General features: G+C 46.7%; 2 protein-coding genes across 9 annotated transcripts in view; both read left to right on the top strand.

The window, feature by feature from the left end:
• The window catches only part of LOC139560230 (collagen alpha-2(VI) chain-like), a 52,465-nt gene extending 43,779 nt beyond the window's left edge, over positions 1-8,686 (top strand). The window contains exons 27-28 of the mRNA XM_071376810.1: positions 1,251-1,585; positions 7,457-8,686. Coding sequence (XP_071232911.1) covers positions 1,251-1,585; positions 7,457-7,723 — 602 coding nt within the window. The 3' untranslated portion in view covers positions 7,724-8,686. The remainder of the gene's footprint in view (positions 1-1,250; positions 1,586-7,456) is intronic.
• Positions 8,687-17,065: 8,379 nt separating this feature from the next.
• Positions 17,066-23,257, top strand: LOC139559964 (uncharacterized). Of its 8 annotated transcripts, none has more exons than XM_071376457.1 (7): positions 17,078-17,225; positions 17,477-17,511; positions 19,384-19,909; positions 20,038-20,113; positions 20,197-20,289; positions 20,384-20,546; positions 22,741-23,257. In XM_071376457.1, the coding sequence occupies exons 1-7, from the start codon at positions 17,207-17,209 to the stop codon at positions 22,951-22,953; spliced, it is 1,125 nt and encodes a 374-aa protein (XP_071232558.1). In that variant the 5' UTR covers positions 17,078-17,206; the 3' UTR covers positions 22,954-23,257. The 8 variants fall into 8 exon arrangements, with proteins under 8 accessions (XP_071232561.1, XP_071232558.1, XP_071232557.1 ...); XM_071376456.1 differs by having other exon boundaries at positions 17,477-17,534; positions 19,396-19,909; XM_071376454.1 differs by having other exon boundaries at positions 17,477-17,534; positions 22,744-23,257.
• Positions 23,258-24,768: the final 1,511 nt, after the last annotated feature.

Below are 24,768 nucleotides of genomic sequence, written 5' to 3'. Positions count from 1 at the left end.
ACCATATTGGGTGTACCGGCAACCATATTGGGTGTACCGGCAACCATATTGGGTGTACCGGCAACCATATTGGGTGTACCGGCAACCATATTGGGTGTACCGGCAACCAAATTGAGTGTACCGGCAACCAAATTGGGTGTACCGGCAACCATATTGGGTGTACCGGCAACCATATTGGGTGTACCGGCAACCAAATTGGGTGTACCGGCAACCAAATTGGGTGTACCGGCAACCATATTGGGTGTACCGGCAACCATATTGGGTGTACCGGCAACCATATTGGGTGTACCGGCAACCAAATTGAGTGTACCGGCAACCAAATTGGGTGTACCGGCAACCATATTGGGTGTACCGGCAACCATATTGGGTGTACCGGCAACCAAATTGAGTGTACCGGCAACCAAATTGGGTGTACCGGCAACCATATTGGGTGTACCGGCAACCAAATTGGGTGTACCGGCGGCCATATTGGGTGTACCGGCAACCAAATTGGGTGTACCGGCGGCCATATTGGGTGTACCGGCAACCAAATTGGGTGTACCGGCGGCCATATTGGGTGTACCGGCAACCATATTGGGTGTACCGGCAACCAAATTGGGTGTACCGGCGGCCATATTGGGTGTACCGGCAACCAAATTGGGTGTACCGGCGGCCATATTGGGTGTACCGGCAAACAAATTGGGTGTACCGGCGGACAAATTGGGTGTACCGGCGGCCATATTGGGTGTACCGGCAACCATATTGAGGAAGCTAACATTGTTAGGTATTACAACTGCTAGAGTAGATAAGCTTTCCTGTTGTAAATTAAGCCACTAATCATATCGCTAAGCTTGTCCCTAAGGTTAGTGAATAGCTACAATTCTCGATCTTGGTTTTTAAAAATCCTGTTAAGTTGGCTGGGAACTGCAGTTTTAGACACATCAATGCAACATTTTGCATAATGGCTGTGATGTTGAACCGTTTTTGTCACTTTGAAGCACTTGAAACTCTTAAAACACTTCCTTAATCCCTGTATACTACATACTATACACTAGTAGTTCATTTTACTATACTGTAAACGAGCGGTATCCTTTCAGTTGAGCGTAATAGCTCTTCACCTATCTACCGAAAGTTGATGCTGTTGCTATGCAACCTCTTGCTAGCTTTTTAGTATAACAAATTACTAGCTAGACATTTTACGACTTCGGGTGTGTTCTTAAATTCAACGTGTGTGTGTCCCTTCAACGTGTGTGTGTGTGTGTGTGTTTCAGAACCAGCGGTGGCCAGCTGTATCCAGCGCCCTGTGGACCTTGTGTTCATGCTGGACGGGTCAGAGAGGATGGGAGTGGAGAACCACCGCCGAGCCAAGGAGTTCATCGAGAACGTGGCGCGCCGCCTCACCCTGGCCAACGGCGAATCAGACAACAGGAACGCCCGCGTGGCCCTGCTGCAGTACGGCGGCCAGTCAGAACAGAGGGTGGAGTTTTCGCTCACGCACAATCTAACGGTGATCGCTGATTCGCTGGCTGGGATGAGCTACATGGACTCCGCGTCCTCTCTGGGCAGCGCCATCATACACGCTGTCAACAACCTGGTGATGTCACAGGTACACGTTACACACACACGCTGTCAACAACCTGGTGATGTCACAGGTACACGTTACACACACACGCTGTCAACAACCTGGTGATGTCACAGGTACACGTTACACACACACGCTGTCAACAACCTGGTGATGTCACAGGTACACGTTACACACACACGCTGTCAACAACCTGGTGATGTCACAGGTACACGTTACACACACACGCTGTCAACAACCTGGTGATGTCACAGGTACACGTTACACACACACGCTGTCAACAACCTGGTGATGTCACAGGTACACGTTACACACACACGCTGTCAACAACCTGGTGATGTCACAGGTACACGTTACACACACACGCTGTCAACAACCTGGTGATGTCACAGGTACACGTTACACACACACGCTGTCAACAACCTGGTGATGTCACAGGTACACGTTACACACACACGCTGTCAACAACCTGGTGATGTCACAGGTACACGTTACACACACACGCTGTCAACAACCTGGTGATGTCACAGGTACACGTTACACACACACGCTGTCAACAACCTGGTGATGTCACAGGTACACGTTACACACACACGCTGTCAACAACCTGGTGATGTCACAGGTACACGTTACACACACACGCTGTCAACAACCTGGTGATGTCACAGGTACACGTTACACACACACGCTGTCAACAACCTGGTGATGTCACAGGTACACGTTACACACACACGCTGTCAACAACCTGGTGATGTCACAGGTACACGTTACACACACACGCTGTCAACAACCTGGTGATGTCACAGGTACACGTTACGCACACACGCTGTCAACAACCTGGTGATGTCACAGGTACACGTTACGCACACACGCTGTCAACAACCTGGTGATGTCACAGGTACACGTTACGCACACACGCTGTCAACAACCTGGTGATGTCACAGGTACACGTTACGCACACACGCTGTCAACAACCTGGTGATGTCACAGGTACACGTTACGCACACACGCTGTCAACAACCTGGTGATGTCACAGGTACACGTTACGCACACACGCTGTCAACAACCTGGTGATGTCACAGGTACACGTTACACACACACGCTGTCAACAACCTGGTGATGTCACAGGTACACGTTACGCACACACGCTGTCAACAACCTGGTGATGTCACAGGTACAGTCAGATCCATAATTATCACCCCTGATAAACCCGAACCCTGATAAAGATGAGCAAAAACCCCTGTATAAAATAAATCATTCAAATACTGAGCTATATTGTATTCTCAAAACAAATTATATAAACATAAAAAATATCTCATTAAGATGGGGTCAAAATGATGCCCACCCTGTTTTCAATACTCTAGCACCCTCCACTGTTCAATACTCTAGCACCCTCCACTGTTCAATACTCCGGCACCCTCCACTGTTCAATACTCTAGTACCCTCCACTGTTCAATACTCTAGTACCCTCCACTGTTCAATACTCTAGCACCCTCCACTGTTCAATACTCTAGTACCCTCCACTGTTCAATACTCTAGCACCCTCCACTGTTCAATACTCTAGCACCCTCCACTGTTCAATACTCCGGCACCCTCCACTGTTCAATACTCTAGTACCCTCCACTGTTCAATACTCTAGCACCCTCCACTGTTCAATACTCTAGTACCCTCCACTGTTCAATACTCCGGCACCCTCCACTGTTCAATACTCTAGTACCCTCCACTGTTCAATACTCTAGCACCCTCCACTGTTCAATACTCTAGCACCCTCCACTGTTCAATACTCCGGCACCCTCCACTGTTCAATACTCTAGTACCCTCCACTGTTCAATACTCTAGTACCCTCCACTGTTCAATACTCTAGCACCCTACACTGTTTTCAATACTCTAGTACCCTCCACTGTTCAATACTCTAGTACCCTCCACTGTTCAATACTCTAGCACCCTCCACTGTTCAATACTCCAGCACCCTCCACTGTTCAATACTCTAGCACCCTCCCCAGTTTTCAATACTCTAGCACCCTCCACTGTTCAATACTCTAGCACCCTCCACTGTTCAATACTCTAGCACCCTCCACTGTTCAATACTCTAGCACCCTCCACTGTTTTCAATACTCCAGCACCCTCTACTGTTCAATACTCTAGTACCCTCCACTGTTCAATACTCTAGCACCCTCCCCAGTGTTCAATACTCTAGCACCCTCCACTATGCAATACTCCAGCACCCTCCCCAGTTTTCAATACTGTAGCACCCTCCACTGTTCAATACTACAGCACCCTCCCCTGTTCAATACTCCAGCACCCTCCCCTGTTTTCAATACTCCAGCACCCTCCCCTGTTTCAATACTCCAGCACCCTCCACTGTTCAATACTCTAGCACCCTACACTGTTCAATACTCCAGCACCCTCCCCTGTTTTCAATACTCCAGCACCCTCCCCTGTTTCAATACTCCAGCACCCTCCACTGTTCAATACTCTAGCACCCTCCACTGTTCAATACTCCAGCACCCTCCCCTGTTTTCAATACTCCAGCACCCTCCCCTGTTTCAATACTCCAGCACCCTCCACTGTTCAATACTCCAGCACCCTCCCCTGTTCAATACTCCAGCACCCTCCCCTGTTTTCAATACTCCAGCACCCTCCCCTGTTTCAATACTCCAGCACCCTCCCCTGTTTTCAATACTCTAGCACCCTCCCCAGTTTTCAATACTCCAGCACCCTCCCCTGTTTTCAATACTCCAGCACCCTCCCCTGTTTCAATACTCCAGCACCCTCCCCTGTTTTCAATACTCCAGCACCCTCCCCTGTTTTCAATACTCTAGCACCCTCCCCTGTTTTCAATACTCTAGCACCCTCCCCTGTTTTCAATACTCCAGCACCCTCCCCTGTTTTCAATACTCTAGCACCCTCCCCTGTTTTCAATACTCTAGCACCCTCCCCTGTTTTCAATACTCCAGCACCCTCCCCTGTTTTCAATACTCTAGCACCCTCCCCTGTTTTCAATACTCTAGCACCCTCCACTGTTCAATACTCCAGCACCCTCCCCAGTTTTCAATACTCCAGCACCCTCCCCTGTTTTCAATACTCTAGCACCCTCCCCTGTTTTCAATACTCTAGCACCCTCCCCTGTTTTCAATACTCTAGCACCCTCCCCTGTTTTCAATACTCCAGCACCCTCCACTGTTCAATACTCCAGCACCCTCCCCTGTTTTCAATACTCTAGCACCCTCCCCTGTTTTCAATACTCCAGCACCCTCCCCTGTTTTCAATACTACAGCACCCTCCACTGTTCAATACTCCAGCACCCTCCACTGTTCAATACTCCAGCACCCTCCACTGTTCAATACTCCAGCACCCTCCACTGTTCAATACTCCAGCACCCTCCCCTGTTTTCAATACTCCAGCACCCTCCACTATTCAATACTCCAGCACCCTCCCCTGTTTTCAATACTCCAGCACCCTCCACTGTTTTCAATATTCTAGCACCCTCCCCTGTTTTCAATACTCTAGCACCCTCCCCTGTTTTCAATACTCTAGCACCCTCCCCTGTTTTCAATACTCTAGCACCCTCCCCTGTTTTCAATACTCTAGCACCCTCTACTGTTCAATACTCCAGCACCCTCCCCTGTTTTCAATACTCTAGCACCCTCCCCTGTTTTCAATACTCTAGCACCCTCCCCTGTTTTCAATACTCTAGCACCCTCTACTGTTCAATACTCTAGCACCCTCTACTGTTCAATACTCTAGCACCCTCTACTGTTCAATACTCCAGCACCCTCCCCTGTTTTCAATACTCTAGCACCCTCCCCTGTTTTCAATACTCTAGCACCCTCTACTGTTCAATATTCCAGCACCCTCCCCTGTTTTCAATACTCTAGCACCCTCCCCTGTTTTCAATACTCTAGCACCCTCTACTGTTCAATACTCCAGCACCCTCCCCTGTTTTCAATACTCTAGCACCCTCCCCTGTTTTCAATACTCTAGCACCCTCTACTGTTCAATACTCCAGCACCCTCCCCTGTTTTCAATACTCTAGCACCCTCCCCTGTTTTCAATACTCTAGCACCCTCTACTGTTCAATACTCCAGCACCCTCCCCTGTTTTCAATACTCTAGCACCCTCCACTGGTTTCAATACTCCAGCACCCTCCCCTGTTTTCAATACTCTAGCACCCTCCACTGGTTTCAATACTCCAGCACCCTCCACTGTTTTCAATACTCTAGCACCCTCCACTGTTCAATACTCCAGCACCCTCCACTGTTTTCAATACTCTAGCACCCTCCACTGTTCAATACTCTAGCACCCTCCACTGTTTTCAATACTCTAGCACCCTCTACTGTTCAATACTCCAGCACCCTCCACTGTTTTCAATGCTCTAGCACCCTCCCCTGTTTTCAATACTCTAGCACCCTCTACTGTTCAATACTCCAGCACCCTCCCCTGTTTTCAATACTCTAGCACCCTCCCCTGTTTTCAATACTCTAGCACCCTCTACTGTTCAATACTCCAGCACCCTCCCCTGTTTTCAATACTCTAGCACCCTCCCCTGTTTTCAATACTCTAGCACCCTCTACTGTTCAATACTCCAGCACCCTCCCCTGTTTTCAATACTCTAGCACCCTCCCCTGTTTTCAATACTCTAGCACCCTCTACTGTTCAATACTCCAGCACCCTCCCCTGTTTTCAATACTCTAGCACCCTCCACTGGTTTCAATACTCCAGCACCCTCCACTGTTTTCAATACTCCAGCACCCTCCCCTGTTTTCAATACTCCTGATGCTGTATAACCGCACTGTCTCTCTGTGTGGTCTACAGGGCAGTCTCCTGGCAGTCCTAACGCTGTATAACTGTACTGTCTCTCTGTGTGGTCTACAGGGCAGTCTCCTGGCAGTCCTAACGCTGTATAACTGTACTGTCTCTCTGTGTGGTCTACAGGGCAGCCTCCTGGCAGTCCTAATGCTGTAAAACTGTACTGTCTCTCTGTGTGGTCTACAGGGCAGTCTCCTGGCAGTCCTAATGCTGTATAACTGTACTGTCTCTCTGTGTGGTCTACAGGGCAGTCGCCTGGCAGTCCTAACGCTGTATAACTGTACTGTCTCTCTGTGTGGTCTACAGGGCAGCCTCCTGGCAGTCCTAACGCTGTATAACTGTACTGTCTCTCTGTGTGGTCTACAGGGCAGTCGCCTGGCAGTCCTAACGCTGTATAACTGTACTGTCTCTCTGTGTGGTCTACAGGGCAGTCTCCTGGCAGTCCTAATGCTGTATAACTGTACTGTCTCTCTGTGTGGTCTACAGGGCAGTCGCCTGGCAGTCCTAATGCTGTATAACTGTACTGTCTCTCTGTGTGGTCTACAGGGCAGTCTCCTGGCAGTCCTAACGCTGTATAACTGTACTGTCTCTCTGTGTGGTCTACAGGGCAGTCGCCTGGCAGTCCTAACGCTGTATAACTGTACTGTCTCTCTGTGTGGTCTACAGGGCAGCCTCCTGGCAGTCCTAACGCTGTATAACTGTACTGTCTCTCTGTGTGGTCTACAGGGCAGTCGCCTGGCAGTCCTAACGCTGTATAACTGTACTGTCTCTCTGTGTGGTCTACAGGGCAGCCTCCTGGCAGTCCTAACGCTGTATAACTGTACTGTCTCTCTGTGTGGTCTACAGGGCAGTCGCCTGGCAGTCCTAACGCTGTATAACTGTACTGTCTCTCTGTGTGGTCTACAGGGCAGTCGCCTGGCAGTCCTAACGCTGTATAACTGTACTGTCTCTCTGTGTGGTCTACAGGGCAGTCGCCTGGCAGTCCTAACGCTGTATAACTGTACTGTCTCTCTGTGTGGTCTACAGGGCAGTCGCCTGGCAGTCCTAACGCTGTATAACTGTACTGTCTCTCTGTGTGGTCTACAGGGCAGTCGCCTGGCACGTCGTAACGCTGAACTGTCCTTCGTCTTTATCACCGACGGCATCACCGCGGGCGACAGCCTGGAGGAGGGTGTCTCAGCCATGCGGCGGGCCGAGGGTATTCCCACGGTGATCGCCATGGGGACCGACACGGACCAGGAAGTGCTGAGGAAGGTTGCCCTGGGAGACACGTCGGCCATCTTCAGAGGAGAGGACTACGCCACGCTGGGGAAACCCACCTTCTTCGAACGCTTCATCCGCTGGGTCTGCTAATGAGCTAACCAGCTCGTTAGAGCTAACGAGCTGTGTTCTAACGAGCTGTTAAAGCTGCAGTCCGTAAGAATCTTTTCAGTTATGAAAAATAAACAAAAAGGTGCTCTGTGGGTTTTGAATTAAAGTCATATGGTGCTCTGTGGGTTTCTAGGTTTTAGCAAAATGGCAGAACTTGGAAGCTAAACTTCTAGCTCGTCCGAAAGACACAAGAGACTCCAGATTGTTGAATCTTTTAAATTAGTTAAATGACAGATTCCACCATTAACTAGATGAGCGCAAACAACCAAAGCCTCTCTTATCAGAGAGTTACTGATATTGAATGTGTAAGATGTTGCAGCTGTAGGTCCATTGTTGTTGTTGTTGATTTTTGTATTGTGTTTTTCTATAAGAGATCCCTCTCTGTGAGGTCTGTATCAGTACGTCTGTATTTTACACTAAATGTGATATTCTAGTGGAAGGAGTTACACACAGTGTCAATGTCTGGCAAAACAGTCTTCACTTTTCAGACAGTCTTAACTTTTCAGACAGTATTAACTTTTCAAAAAGTCTTAACTTTTCAAACAGTCTTAACTTTTCAAACAGTCTTAACTTTTCAAACAGTCTTAACTTTTCAAACAGTCTTAACTTTTCAGACAGTCTTAACTTTTCAAACAGTCTTAAGTTCAAAAACAGTCTTAAGTTTAAAAGGCTTTGACTTACAAAGTCGTATGTTTTCAGTGAAAGTGTCTCTTATCTGTTATTATTCTAGATCAGACAGTCATTTAGACATCACACACACAGATCGGTAGTTACATATATCCAACACACCTACACCTATACCCAACACACACACACACACACACAGAGAAACACAAACACACACGCTTACACACACTAAACACACACACACACACAAATCACACTGAAAATGCATTTGTTGTAAACTGAAAATTATGTAATAAAGCCAGCTGTGGTGAAACCAGACCTTTCTGTGTGTGTGTGTGTGTGTGTGTGTTGTGTGTGTGTGTGTGTGTGTGTGTGTGTGTGTGTGTGTGTGTGTGTGTGTGTGTGTGTGTGTGTGTGTGTGTGTGTGTGTGTGTGTGTGTGTGTGTGTGTGCGTGCGTGCGTGCGTGCACGCGTGCATCTGCACCTGGTTTTAATTTGTTAGCTGTGAACCATATGTATCCTGTCTGGAGGTTTACCAGACCTGGGTTACTGTTGTCATTTAAATACTAATTCTCTATTGGTATTGGAGGACCTTCAACACAACACACCACAACACACCACAAGACATCACAACACACCACAAGACATCACAACACAAGACACCACAACACAACCAAGACACCACAACACACCACAAGACACCACAAGACACCAGAACAACACACCACAGAACACCCCAACACCACCCCACACCACATCAACACACCCCAACACACCACCCCACACCACATCAACACACCCCACTTCCCCACCCCAACACACCTCACCACACCACCCACAACCCCACACCAATGCAATCTGGTTTCCGAGCTGGTCATGGGTGCACCGCAGCCACGCTCAAGGTCCTAAACGATATTATAATCGCCATCGATAAGAGACATTACTGTGCAGCCGTATTCGTCGACCTGGCCAAGGCTTTCGACTCAATCACCACATTCTTATTGGCAGACTCAATAGCCTTGGTTTCTCAAATGACTGCCTCGCCTGGTTCACCAACTACTTCTCAGACAGAGTTCAGTGTGTCAAATCGGAGGGCCTGTTGTCCGGATTGGCTCAAATGCATTAAGAAGGAAAGAAATTCCATAAATGTACTTTTACCAAGGCACACCTGTTAATTGAAATGCATTCCAGGTGACTACCTCATGAAGCTGGTTGAGAGAATGCCAAGAGTGTGCAAAGATGTCATCAAGGCAAAGGGTGAAGAACACTTTTTTGGTTAGTACATGATTCCATATGTGTTATTTCATTGTTTTCATGTCTTCACTATTATTATACAATATAGAAAATAGTAAAAATAAAGAAAAACCCTTGAATGAGTAGGTGTGTCCAAACTTTGACTGGTACTGTATGTGAGATTCCCACCTTTCCACAGAGGGATCATTTTAGTGTGTAACCCAAACTGTTCACTTTAGACAGTTGGTACAGAAGCTGTACCAACTTTATTTATATTTAACTAGGCAAGTCAGTTAAGAACAAATTCTTAATTACAATGACGGCCTTCCCCGACGCTGGGCCAATTGTGCGCCGCCCAATAGGACTCCCAATCACGCCCGGATGTGATGCAGCCTGTATTTAAACCATGAACTACAGTGCCTCAGACCGCTGCCTCAGACCGCTGCGCCATCAGAGTCTCATCTTTCCATAGAGTGGTCATAATATTGTATTTTGTCAAACCGTTCTGACTCTACAGATGATTTTGTGAGAAGACAGATTTTCGGGAATGTCTCATGGTCTGACAAACACAGCTGTAGCTCTGTCACCTCAGATGCAGGAAGTGTTACATAGGTAGATGCAGGAAGTGTTACATAGGTAGATGCAGGAAGTGTTACATAGGCAGATGCAGGAAGTGTTACATAGGTAGATGCAGGAAGTGTTACATAGGTAGATGCAGGAAGTGTTACATAGGCAGATGCAGGAAGTGTTACATAGGTAGATGCAGGAAGTGTTACATAGGTAGATGCAGGAAGTGTTACATAGGTAGATGCAGGAAGTGTTACATAGGTAGATGCAGGAAGTGTTACATAGGTAGATGCAGGAAGTGTTACATAGGTAGATGCAGGAAGTGTTACATAGGTAGATGCAGGAAGTGTTACATAGGCAGATGCAGGAAGTGTTACATAGGTAGATGCAGGAAGTGTTACATATGTAGATGCAGGAAGTGTTACATAGGTAGATGCAGGAAGTGTTACATAGGCAGATGCAGGAAGTGTTACATAGGCAGATGCAGGAAGTGTTACATAGGCAGATGCAGGAAGTGTTACATAGGCAGATGCAGGAAGTGTTACATAGGCAGATTCAGGAAGTGTTACATAGGCAGATGCAGGATGTGTTACATAGGCAGATGCAGGAAGTGTTACATAGGCAGATGCAGGAAGTGTTACATAGGCAGATGCAGGAAGTGTTACATAGGCAGATACAGGAAGTGTTATATAGGCAGATGCAGGAAGTGTTACATAGGCAGATGCAGGAAGTGTTACATAGGCAGATGCAGGAAGTGTTACATAGGCAGATGCAGGAAGTGTTACATAGGCAGATGCAGGAAGTGTTACATAGGCAGATACAGGAAGTGTTATATAGGCAGATGCAGGAAGTGTTACATAGGCAGATGCAGAAAGTGTTACATAGGTGGATGCAGGACGTGTTACATAGGCAGATGCAGGAAGTGTTACATAGACAGATGCAGGAAGTGTTACATAGACAGATGCAGGAAGTGTTACATAGGTAGATGCAGGAAGTGTTACATAGGCAGATGCGGTGGATTCAGACGCATCCCATCCGATACTCTAATTTTCCCTCTACCCATCATGAGGTTGCTACAACCTAGCCTATGAATGAAAGTTTACAATGTAGGTGCACACAAGAGAAAAAAATTGCGGTGACAGACATTGTCATTCAATACCGTCTTGCACACTCTTGCCTGCATCTTCCCTTCGCTTGTGGACTTCAATGAACAACACATCAGCTGTATGCTACCAGGCGGAGAAAAAAAATTCCAAGCCAAACCCCTACACACAGCCGACATCGTTGTCCCCATATTAGCTAAAGTAACGTCATAGTCAACATAGCTAATAGAACTATCGTGCTAGTAAACCCGCTACAATCATGCAGTAACGTTACAGTGTTTAGTCAGTAAGCAGTTACACCGGTGAGCCCCAGTGGCATTAATAAATGTATTTATTAATACATTAATAAAACCCAAAGCTTAACTTGACTTGGAAGAGATCCAGTGTTGTGTTGGAAAGTCATAGCCAGCTAGCTAACATAGCATCCCTCTGTTATAGCCAGCTAGCTAACATAGCATCCCTCTGTTATAGCCAGCTAGCTAACATAGCATACCTCTGTTATAGCCAGCTAGCTAACATAGCATACCTCTGTTATAGCCAGCTAGCTAACATAGCATCCCTCTGTTATAGCCAGCTAGCTAACATAGCATCCCTCTGTTATAGCCAGCTAGCTAACATAGCATCCCTCTGTTATAGCCAGCTAGCTAACATAGCATACCTCTGTTATAGCCAGCTAGCTAACATAGCATACCTCTGTTATAGCCAGCTAGCTAACATAGCATCCCTCTGTTATAGCCAGCTAGCTAACATAGCATCCCTCTGTTATAGCCAGCTAGCTAACATAGCATCCCTCTGTTATAGCCAGCTAGCTAACATAGCATCCCTCTGTTATAGCCAGCTAGCTAACATAGCATCCCTCTGTTATAGCCAGCTAGCTAACATAGCATACCTCTGTTATAGCCAGCTAGCTAACATAGCATCCCTCTGTTATAGCCAGCTAGCTAACATAGCATCCCTCTGTTATAGCCATCTAGCTAACATAGCATCCCCCTGTTATAGCCAGCTAGCTAACATAGCATCCCTCTGTTATAGCCAGCTAGCTAACATAGCATCCCTCTGTTATAGCCAGCTAGCTAACATAGCATCCCTCTGTTATAGCCAGCTAGCTAACATAGCATCCCTCTGTTATAGCCAGCTAGCTAACATAGCATCCCTCTGTCATAGCCAGCTAGCTAACATAGCATCCCTCTGTCATAGCCAGCTAGCTAACATAGCATACCTCTGTTATAGCCAGCTAGCTAACATAGCATCCCTCTGTTATAGCCAGCTAGCTAACATAGCATCCCTCTGTTATAGCCAGCTAGCTAACATAGCATCCCTCTGTTTGAGCAGGGTGTTTCAATAGGCTAATGTAAGGAATTGTCTTTCTCTCTGAGTCAACTACCCACCACGTTTTATGCACTGCAGTTGTTAATTGCACTAGCTAGCTGTAGCTTATGTTTTCAGTACCAGATTCATTCTCTGATCCTTTGATTGGGAGGACAATGATAGGCTGGAGGACGTCCTCTGGAATTTGATCAGAGCGCCCGCTCCCTCTGGACTGAAGAAACACAATAAATCATCACTAATCCACTCCGAGTTACTCTCAACCAACTCAACAGTCCCCAACCTCTTCTCCACCCAACCTGACACCACATATGGATCAGCCAAAATGCAAGGATCCATCCTTTCCACAAATCTCACTCAATCTCAATCTCAGGAACTCAGCGGTCCTCACCACAGGTACTACATCCATACTCTAGTCAGGTTCCATCTCTGAACTCAGCGGTCCTCACTACAGGTACTACATCCATACTCTAGTCAGGTTCCATCTCTGAACTCAGCGGTCCTCACTACAGGTACTACATCCATACTCTAGTCAGGTTCCATCTCTGAGCTCAGCGGTCCTCACCACAGGTACTACATCCATACTCTAGTCAGGTTCCATCTCTGAACTCAGCGGTCCTCACCACAGGTACTACATCCATACTCTAGTCAGGTTCCATCTCTGAGCTCAGCGGTCCTCACCACACTGCTTCCATCTACACTCAGCTCCTTCTCAGCCAAACCGTCCCTTAGCCCGGACATCTGTGCCCCGCCTCATGGGTCTCCCGGTCGCGGCCGGCTGCAACACAGCCTGGGATCAAAACCGGGTCTGTAGTGATACCTCTAGCAGTGCGATGCAGTGCCAGCGCCACTCAGGAGTCCCTCATAATATGTTCTACTGGGCCACTCGGGAGGCCCTCATAATATGTTCTACTGGGCCACTTAGGAGGCCCTCATAATATGTTCTACTGGGCCACTTAGGAGGCCCTCATAATATGTTCTACTGGGCCACTTAGGAGGCCCTCATAATATATTCTACTGGGCCACTCAGGAGGCCCTCATAATATATTCTACTGGGCCACTCAGGAGGCCCTCATAATATGTTCTACTGGGCCACTCGGGAGGCCCTCATAATATGTTCTACTGGGCCACTCAGGAGGCCCTCATAATATGTACTACTGGGCCACTTAGGAGGCCCTCATAATATGTACTACTGGGCCACTTAGGAGGCCCTCATAATATGTTCTACTGGGCCACTCAGGAGGCCCTCATAATATGTACTACTGGGCCACTTAGGAGGCCCTCATAATATGTACTACTGGGCCACTTAGGAGGCCCTCATAATATGTTCTACTGGGCCACTCAGGAGGCCCTCATAATATGTTCTACTGGGCCACTTAGGAGGCCCTCATAATATGTTCTACTGGGCCACTTAGGAGGCCCTCATAATATGTTCTACTGGGCCACTTAGGAGGCCCTCATAATATGTTCTACTGGGCCACTCAGGAGGCCCTCATAATATGTTCTACTGGGCCACTTAGGAGGCCCTCATAATATGTTCTACTGGGCCACTCAGGAGGTCCTCATAATATGTTCTACTGGACCACTCAGGAGGCCCTCATAATATATTCTACTGGGCCACTTAGGAGGTCCTCATAATATGTTCTACTGGGCCACTCAGGAGGTCCTCATAATATGTTCTACTGGGCCACTTAGGAGGCCCTCATAATATGTTCTACTGGGCCACTCAGGAGGCCCTCATAATATGTTCTACTGGGCCACTTAGGAGGCCCTCATAATATGTTCTACTGGGCCACTCAGGAGGCCCTCATAATATGTTCTACTGGGCCACTTAGGAGGCCCTCATAATATGTTCTACTGGGCCACTCAGGAGGTCCTCATAATATGTTCTACTGGACCACTCAGGAGGCCCTCATAATATATTCTACTGGGCCACTTAGGAGGTCCTCATAATATGTTCTACTGGGCCACTCAGGAGGTCCTCATAATATGTTCTACTGGGCCACTTAGGAGGCCCTCATAATATGTTCTACCCGGGCCACTCAGGAGGCCCTCATAATATGTACTACTGGGTCACTCAGGAGGCCCTCATAATATATTCTACTGGACCACTCAGGAGGCCCTCATAATATGTTCTACTGGGCCACTTAGGAGGCCCTCATAATATGTTCTACTGGGCCACTCAGGAGGCCCTCATAATATATTCTACTGGGTCACTCAGGAGGCCCTCATAATATATTCTACTGGACCACTCAGGAGGCCCTCATAATATATTCTACTGGACCACTCAGGAGGCCCTCATAATATATTCTACTGGACCACTCAGGAGGCCCTCATAATATATTCTACTGGGCCACTCAGGAGGCCCTCATAATATATTCTACTGGACCACTCAGGAGGCCCTCATAATATATTCTACTGGACCACTCAGGAGGCCCTCATAATATGTTCTACTGGGCCACTCAGGAGGCCCTCATAATATGTTCTACCCGGGCCACTCAGGAGGCCCTCATATGTCATATTTTCTTCCTTGTCTGTTGTGACCCCGGGTCCACCAGCAACCACCGCCCCAGTGATCATTCCCACTCAATTACCTGGATATCATCCACTGTTAAGGTCCACTTTTATCCACGAATTAGCAACCATTTTCCTTCTCGTTCCGAACAAGTCATAAGACATTACTTGCATGCACTTCCGTCTTGGGCCTCTCATCCTCTACCTCATTGGTTATATCTGACATGTAGTCCCAGCCATGTTTACAGGAACACCACACTCACTGCACAGTACTGTCACAGATAGAACAACTAGACGTATAAATGTGAAGTATTCGCTTGGTGTTTCCGAGAGGAAGCCCAATAATGCAAATTTCCTAATTTATTAAAAAGCGTGTCTCAATACAGTTATCCGAAAACTAGAATCTGTTATGAACAGAGTGGACTAAGTTTTAGAGACTTTACACTTTGCAAAAGTTGTAAAAAATATCGTTGTTTAGAAGGAGTGCAAAAAGCTAATTTAGTGATTGGACACGCACACTTCACATAGTAGGCGTTTCCTAACGAAAATATGCAGATCTATGCTAGAACGCGCCAATAGGATCTGGTGCTTGGCTCTGCCCACCTCCTTGCTTGTTCAGTCCTCTATGACGAGAGGCTGTGGTCGATCTTTGGCGCTAGAGATGGGCATTCCTGAGACGGATCAGCTGGCTCCATTCACGTTAGAAGAGCCGGCTCATTTGACTCCCAAACGGTTCTTCGTTTAAAATGCTTAATTTTTATTTTATTTATTTAACCTTTATTTAAAAACCGACATAGAATGAACAAATTTGCAAATCTCCAATGTAAAGCCCAAAAGGTAAGCGTCCATTATGTCAGATTGTGAAATGCACATTCAATTGGGTTTTTGCCTGTCCCAATTATTACATGGCCTGCATTTATTTTTTATCAAAACAAATCAAATTGTATTTGTCACATTCACATGGTTAGCAGATGTTAATGCGAGTGTAGCGAAATGCTTGTGCTTCTAGTTCCAACAGTGCAGTGATATCTAACAAATAATCTAACAATTCCCAACAACTACCTAATACACACAAATCTAAAGGGGTGAATGAGAATATGTACATATAAATATATGGATGAGCGATGGCCAAGAGGCATAGGCAAGGTGCAATAGATGGTATAAAATACAATTATATACATGTGATATGAGTAATGTAAGATATGTAAACATTATTAAAGTGGCATTATTTAGAGTGGCATTGTATAAAGTGACTAGTGATCCATTTATTAAAGTGGCCAGTGATTGGGTCTCAATGTGGGCAGCAGCGTCTCTGAGTTAGTGATTGCTGTTTAGCAGTCTGATGGCCTTGAGATAGAAGCTGTTTTTCAGTCTCTCGGTCCATGCTTTGATGCACCTGTACTGACCTCGCCTTCTGGATGGTAGCAGTGTGAACAGGCAGTGGCTCAGGTGGTTGTCCCTGATGATCTTTTTGGCCTTCCTGTGACATTGGGTGCTGTAGGTGTCATGGAGGGCAGATAGTTTGCCCCCGGTGATGCGTTGTGCAGACCGCACCACCCTCTGGAGAGCCTTGAGGTTGAGGGCGGTGCAGTTGCCGACAGGATGCGCTCGATTGTGCATCTGTTTTTATGCTCTGAAAAAAATCAGAGTGGACTAGATTGACACGCTCTCGACACAATGTATTGTTTCTGCAGTGAGGATTCGCCCACTTTAGGATTCGCCCACTCTATGTTGTAATTTATCTGCAGAAAAACGTTGTTTTTTTAAGCTAAAAAAGCAGTAGAATGCAAATCAGGGAGTCGAATGAACGGCTCTTTTACCCAATGCTATTCGGTTCTCGACGTTCATCAAAAAGTTCCGTAAAAAAAAAAAAGAGCCGTTCGTTGGAGACCAACACGTCACCATTGCGCATGCGCTGAAGTTCGAATTGCGCTTTGCGCGAGAGAGGTGCTGTCTGTGGGTGAGTTGTTGTGGCCTCGATCCTAACCGAAATCTGCTTTCACTCGCCGTCTGTTGCTTTCATACATCTAGTTACGGTAGTTAGCAAGCTCAAAGCAGGAGACAACGGACATGATTCTTTCTAAACGGATAGACTATGAACATTTTGAGACTCAGTAAGTAACGTTAGCCAGCTAATACAGTACTGTTTTGACGCTGATGGCTAACATAAACACAACAAAAAGTTAGCTAACTATGTTAGCTTAGTCAACTAGCTAGCTGGGCATTTGTTGTAGCTAGCTGGTCAGATTTGAGTGCAGTCATTTACCTTAGCTAGCTAGCAGCATGTTAGCTACAACAACCGACGGAAGTAACGTTAGTGGCAATAGCTAGCTAGGCAGCAAACAGTTGGTCCTTTTATTCACAGGTCTCAATATTCGACAGACCAAGGAAGTCAAGGAGGTGAGACCGGTGGCTACATCAGGGTAGGCAGCTAGAAGCACAACATTAAAGTACTACTCATGTCTCCTTTTCACCTCCATTTAACACCTTGTTTAGTTAACAAAAGGCACATCTGAACTCTTCATTGATCCTCAACACCTTGAAAGCCTTACTCCTTGAAGTTTGCACATTTCTAAACCCTTTTACTAAACATATTGTTTTACCCTTTAGTGTGTGTACTTTACAGTATTTATACTTGGGATATCGCTTTTCAACAGGAAAAGTTCACACATCGTTATTTAACTATATCCCTTTCATACACATACCAGAATCCCACAAGTTTATGGCTGTTTTTTTGTATATTTGAAACGGATAGGGGTAAGACAAAAAACATGATACATTTGAAACCCACCTAGAGTGGGTTTGATTTGATTTGAAAGAACTAGTCAAGATTCCTGCATTTTCAGACCCTGTAACCAAAATACAGGAATTGGGTTTGTGTGAATGCCTCTGCTTTTTTTGCAGGTAGATGTTTGACACCTCCATTGTTTAAAACACCTCCCTAATTTGAAGTGCAAACAACCCCCATGGTTTAAACCAACTGTCCAGTGAAAATCTAACCTTAAGTTACTATTCTGTTAACTCACACTCAAATAATGTTGTTGACTTAACCTATACTCATATTTGTGGCCAAGGCATACATTTGAGAAAAAAACCACTTAAAAACCCAACCTAAAACATGTATCTCAAACAGACAGTTTTAGAAATGCTTGCTATTTCCTCATAGAGGAGGATTTCCTTCCTGATGAGCTGGCCAATCAGCGGTCTACCTGCATGAGTATATTTAACGACCGGTATACGCCCTTTTTGTTGTTGGGGTACGTATGCCCACACCATTCCAACACAGAGAAGCTGCTTTTTAACATACTAAATTAAAATGTTTAGTATTGTAATTAATTATAGGTCATATTTAAAAGAAATCTGGAAACACTGGACAGTTACTTTAACAACACCCCCCCACCCCTCCCTGCTAGTTACCCACTGATATGTATAAAAGGGGTCTACCTGCAAGAAAGTGGTAAATAAGAGGCTGTTTGAAAGAGGCTCATATAAACATGGCCTTATATTTTATACAGGTAATATACCACATCTTTTGTCTGAAATGGCAACTTGCTATTTAGCTACTTCTCCTTCAGACCTTGTTGTTCTAGTCCAGAACAAGGGGGTGTGATCTCCCTGTGTTGTAGCTGAATCTGCAGGGTTTGTGTGTGTAATGATCTCCCTGTGTTGTAGCTGAATCTACAGGGTTTGTGTGTGTAATGATCTCCCTGCGTTGTAGCTGAATCTGCAGGGTTTGTGTGTAATGATCTCCCTGTGTTGTAGCTGAATCTGCAGGGTTTGTGTGTGTAATGATCTCCCTGTGTTGTAGCTGAATCTGCAGGGTGTGTGTGTGTGTAATGATCTCCCTGTGTTGTAGCTGAATCTGCAGGGTTTGTGTGTGTAATGATCTCCCTGTGTTGTAGCTGAATCTACAGGGTTTGTGTGTGTAATGATCTCCCTGTGTTGTAGCTGAATCTGCAGGGTTTGTGTGTGTAATGATCTCCCTGTGTTGCAGGTGAATCTGCAGGGTTTGTGTGTGTAATGATCTCCCTGTGTTGCAGCTGAATCTGCAGGGTTTGTGTGTGTAATGATCTCCCTGTGTTGCAGGTGAATCTGCAGGGTGTGTGTGTGTGTAATGATCTCCCTGTGTTGCAGCTGAATCTGCAGGGTTTGTGTGTGTAATGATCTCCTTGCGTTGTAGCTGAATCTGCAGGGTTTGTGTGTGTAATGATCTCCCTGTGTTGTAGCTGAATCTGCAGGGTTTGTGTGTGTAATGATCTCCCTGTGTTGCAGGTGAATCTGCAGTATTGTGTGAGGTGGGGAAGCTCCATGCGTCCATCCAGACTGAGTCGCTCAGCCTCCAACAAGGCCTCGGAAGCCTGGGGCTCCAGTGATCCTGCTGCCCAGCCGGGGATGAGGAGGAGGAGTAGTGGGCGGCGAGGGCAGGGTGAAGGGGCAGGGCCGGGCTGGGAATCTGCTGACTCAAGCATCGTGATCTCAGACGAGGCCACGGATCATGACCTGGTTAACCATCCCAATGGAAACCACAGTGTCTCAGAATGTGGGTCATCACCGCTAGAGCTGTCAGTCAGCCAGGGAAAGGCTGTGATTGGTGGAATGGTGGCGGGGCAGACGGAAAGAGGCATAGAGTCAGACGCTGAATCCTGCTGCTCATTGGACAGCATTGTCTCTGGCCCCTCCTTCGTGGTTCAGGCCACTCCACTAAGTCTTCCCCCTGGTCTGTGTTCGACCTGTCAGAGACTTCACAGAGAAGCCAAGAGGAGAAGACACCCTCCGCTGGACAAACTAACAGACAATGGTGAACACACACAAACACACCCACCCCGTCAGAGAAGTCCTGCACCGAGTGTTGCCTAGCAAAACAAACCTACTGAGCAGGTGCAGATGTCTGATTCTAATAGCCCTTCTCTCTGATTGGTCTATCAGATCCCACTTCCTTGTCATGTGACCAATGGGTTCTCATGAAGAAGTGGACACCCAGAAGACCACAGAACGTTAAAGGGTAAGAGAGAGGTGTGTGCGTGCGTGCGTGCGTGCGTGCGTGCGTGCGTGCGTGCGTGCAACCCTCAATATTGTTGTTGTCAGGAGGCTGTGGATCCATCTGGGCCGGATTCGACACAGAGAGCAGACCAGGGGAGAACAGCCAGCCTGCTCCAGACCACACATTTTCCTACAGAGGTAACACACACTCACAACCTGAGGTAACACAGTTAAATAAAGGTTCAATTTAACACACACACACACACTGAAGTAACAAACACCTTGTGTGTAGGAACCTGAGGAGATATGAGAGCCAGGCTGTGAGCAGAGGGAGGAAGAGGAAGAAGAGGTCCAGAGGAAGTCGTCAGAGGGCGGGAACATGCATCCAAAGCAACAGTCTCAACCGCAGTGGTCTCCATAGCAGTGCTCTCCATAGCGATCCCGATGGAAAGGCGGTAGGTAGCCAAGATTTGCGTTATTTCACAAAGTTCTATCTAGCGCTGCTGTTAACAAATCAAATGTATAGGCCTTTAATAAACCTGGCCTTTAATAACACTGGCCTTTAATAAACCTGGCCTTTAATAACACTGGCCTTTAATAAACCTGGCCTTTAATAAACCTGGCCTTTAATAACACTGGCCTTTAATAAACCTGGCCTTTAATAACACTGGCCTTTAATAACACTGGCCTTTAATAAACCTGGCCTTTAATAACACTGGCCTTTAATAAACCTGGCCTTTAATAACACTGGCCTTTAATAACACTGGCCTTTAATAAACCTGGCCTTTAATAAACCTGGCCTTTAATAAACCTGGCCTTTAATAAACCTGGCCTTTAATAACACTGGTCTTTAATAAACCGGGCCTTTAATAACACTGGTCTTTAATAAACCGGGCCTTTAATAAACCGGTTCTTTAATAACACTGGCCTTTAATAAACCGGGCCTTTAATAAACCTGGCCTTTAATAAACCGGGCCTTTAATAAACCTGGCCTTTAATAACACTGGCCTTTAAAAAACCTGGCCTTTAATAACACTGGCCTTTAATAAACCTGTCCTTTAATAACACTGGCCTTTAATAACACTGGCCTTTAATAACAATGGCCTTTAATAACACTGGCCTTTAATAAACCTGGCCTTTAATAACACTGGCCTTTAATAACACTGGCCTTTAATAAACCTGGCCTTTAATAACACTGGCCTTTAATAACACTGGCCTTTAATAAACCTGGCCTTTAATAAACCTGGCCTTTAATAACACTGGCCTTTAATAAACCTGGCCTTTAATAACAATTGTCTTTAATAACAATGGCCTTTAATAACAATGGCCTTTAATAAACCTGGCCTTTGATAACCCCGGCCTTTGATAACCCCGGCCTTTAATAACACTGGCCTTTAATAAACCTGGCCTTTAATAACAATGGCCTTCAATAACACTGGCCTTTAATAACAATGGCCTTTAATAAACCTGGCCTTTGATAACACTGGCCTTTAATAACACTGGCCTTTAATAACACTGGCCTTTAATAACACTGGCCTTTAATAAACCTGGCCTTTAATAACACTGGCCTTTAATAACACTGGCCTTTAATAAACCTGGCCTTTGATAACCCTGGCCTTTGATAACCCTGGCCTTTAATAACACTGGCCTTTAATAAACCTGGCCTTTAATAACAATGGCCTTTAATAACACTGGCCTTTAATAAACCTGGCCTTTAATAACACTGGCCTTTAATAACAATGGCCTTTAATAAACCTGGCCTTTGATAACCCCGGCCTTTGATAACCCTGGCCTTTGATAACCCTGGCCTTTAATAACACTGGCCTTTAATAACACTGGCCTTTAATAAACCTGGCCTTTAATAAACACTGGCCTTTAATAACACTGGCCTTTAATAACACTGGCCTTTAATAAACCTGGCCTTTAATAACACTGGCCTTTAATAACACTGGCCTTTAATAAACCGGGCCTTTAATAACACTGGCCTTTGATAACACTGGCCTTTGATAACACTGGCCTTTGATAAACCTGGCCTTTAATAACACTGGCCTTTAATAAACCTGGCCTTTAATAACACTGGCCTTTAATAACAATGGCCTTTAATAAACCTGGCCTTTGATAACACTGGCCTTTAATAACACTGGCCTTTAATAACAATGGCCTTTAATAAACCTGGCCTTTGATAACCCCGGCCTTTGATAACCCCGGCCTTTGATAACCCCGGCCTTTGATAACCCCGGCCTTTGATAACCCTGGCCTTTGATAACCCTGGCCTTTGATAACCCTGGCCTTTGATAACCCTGGCCTTTGATAACCCTGGCCTTTGATAACCCCGGCCTTTGATAACCCCGGCCTTTGATAACCCCGGCCTTTGATAACCCCGGCCTTTGATAACCCCGGCCTTTGATAACCCCGGCCTTTGATAACCCCGGCCTTTGATAACCCCGGCCTTTGATAACCCCGGCCTTTGATAACCCTGGCCTTTGATAACACTGGCCTTTGATAACACTGGCCTTTGTCTAAATTAAATTCTAATCCATGTGACATTGTTACATACAGGGATATACAATGACATTTCAAATGATTAAGTTAATAAAACCACATCCCTAGCGGTTAGCGTTAAATCTCCATTGTGTATGGTGTGACCAGCAGGAGAGCAGTGATGACAGTGGTCTGGAGCATACACGCAGGGTCCTCACCTTCCAGGTGTTCCCCTCCTCCGTTACCATGGAAACCATAACCCAGCAGGAGGAGGAGCCCCCACAGGAGGAGGAGCCCAGGAAGAAGAGCGGCGGCTTCAGATCCCAGCTGGCTCAGCTCCACGCCAACCGCAGCCGCGTCGTCAGGGAAACACACACATGACTGATGACATCACTGTCAGATTCCAAATATGTTCTTTATTGCCATCCTTGGTTGTTTGTCAATTCTCTACCTGCCTCTGCTCAGTTTGTTCTCCTTCAAGCATGGCGGGAGGGAGTTACCATCAAATCTCTTCCATTAGAGGGGACGTGCATGGAGTTACTATCACACAGTGTCTCTTACACTAGTTGAATCTAGTTTTGAATGTAAATAATAATCAGCCTCATTGTCATGTTTCTGTTGAAGTTATCTGTATCAGATCTTCCCTGTTTGTTTTACACTGAACAATACATGTTATTTTATTGGATCTCTTCTGTTCAGAGATGACGTCTCTACTACCAGACACAGCTGGAACAGTGATCTGATCTACTGATCTGATCCGTATTCATAAACCTCGGAATAGGACTGCTGATCTAGGACCAGATCAGAATGAAGGGACGGGGGGGTCCTGATTCTATTCAGAATGAAGGGACGGGGGGGTCCTGATTCTATTCAGAATGAAGGGACGGGGGGGGTCCTGATTCTATTCAGAATGAAGGGACGGGGGGGGTCCTGATTCTATTCAGAATGAAGGGACGGGGGGGTCCTGATTCTATTCAGAATGAAGGGACGGGGGGGTCCTGATTCTATTCAGAATGAAGGGACGGGGGGGTCCTGATTCTATTCAGAATGAAGGGACGGGGGGGTCCTGATTCTATTCAGAATGAAGGGACGGGGGGGTCCTGATTCTATTCAGAATGAAGGGACGGGGGGGGGGGTCCTGATTCTATTCAGAATGAAGGGACGGGGGGGGGGGTCCTGATTCTATTCAGAATGAAGGGACGGGGGGGGGGGTCCTGATTCTATTCAGAATGAAGGGACGGGGGGGGGGTCCTGATTCTATTCAGAATGAAGGGACGGGGGGGGGGGTCCTGATTCTATTCAGAATGAAGGGACGGGGGGGGGGTCCTGATTCTATTCAGAATGAAGGGACGGGGGGGGGGGTCCTGATTCTATTCAGAATGAAGGGACGGGGGGGGGGGTCCTGATTCTATTCAGAATGAAGGGACGGGGGGGGGGGTCCTGATTCTATTCAGAATGAAGGGACGGGGGGGGGGGTCCTGATTCTATTCAGAATGAAGGGACGGGGGGGGGGGTCCTGATTCTATTCAGAATGAAGGGACGGGGGGGGGGGGTCCTGATTCTATTCAGAATGAAGGGACGGGGGGGGGGGTCCTGATTCTATTCAGAATGAAGGGACGGGGGGGGGGGTCCTGATTCTATTCAGAATGAAGGGACGGGGGGGGGGGTCCTGATTCTATTCAGAATGAAGGGACGGGGGGGGGGGTCCTGATTCTATTCAGAATGAAGGGACGGGGGGGGGGGTCCTGATTCTATTCAGAATGAAGGGACGGGGGGGGGGGTCCTGATTCTATTCAGAAAGAAGGGACGGGGGGGGGTCCTGATTCTATTCAGAATGAAGGGACGGGGGGGGGGTCCTGATTCTATTCAGAATGAAGGGACGGGGGGGGGGGGTCCTGATTCTATTCAGAATGAAGGGACGGGGGGGGGGGGGTCCTGATTCTATTCAGAATGAAGGGACGGGGGGGGGGGGGTCCTGATTCTATTCAGAATGAAGGGACGGGGGACGGGGGGTCCTGATTCTATTCAGAATGAAGGGACGGGGGACGGGGGGTCCTGATTCTATTCAGAATGAAGGGACGGGGGACGGGGGGTCCTGATTCTATTCAGAATGAAGGGACGGGGGACGGGGGGTCCTGATTCTATTCAGAATGAAGGGACGGGGGACGGGGGGTCCTGATTCTATTCAGAATGAAG

This window comes from Salvelinus alpinus, chromosome 30, assembly GCF_045679555.1.
Source record: "Salvelinus alpinus chromosome 30, SLU_Salpinus.1, whole genome shotgun sequence".
NCBI lineage: Eukaryota > Metazoa > Chordata > Actinopteri > Salmoniformes > Salmonidae > Salvelinus > Salvelinus alpinus.
Note: the sequence above shows the minus strand (reverse complement) of the source record. Positions and strands in the feature narration are given on the sequence as shown.

Excerpts from the sequence above, each read along its gene's own strand:
- LOC139559964 (XM_071376453.1), top strand. The coding sequence starts at position 17,182 with ATGATTCTTTCTAAACGGATAGACTATGAACATTTTGAGACTCA. Across the intron at positions 17,226-17,476 it reads TATGAACATTTTGAGACTCA|GTCTCAATATTCGACAGACC; the intron begins GTAAGTAACGTT and ends TTTTATTCACAG. Across the intron at positions 19,910-20,037 it reads GGACAAACTAACAGACAATG|ATCCCACTTCCTTGTCATGT; the intron begins GTGAACACACAC and ends TTGGTCTATCAG.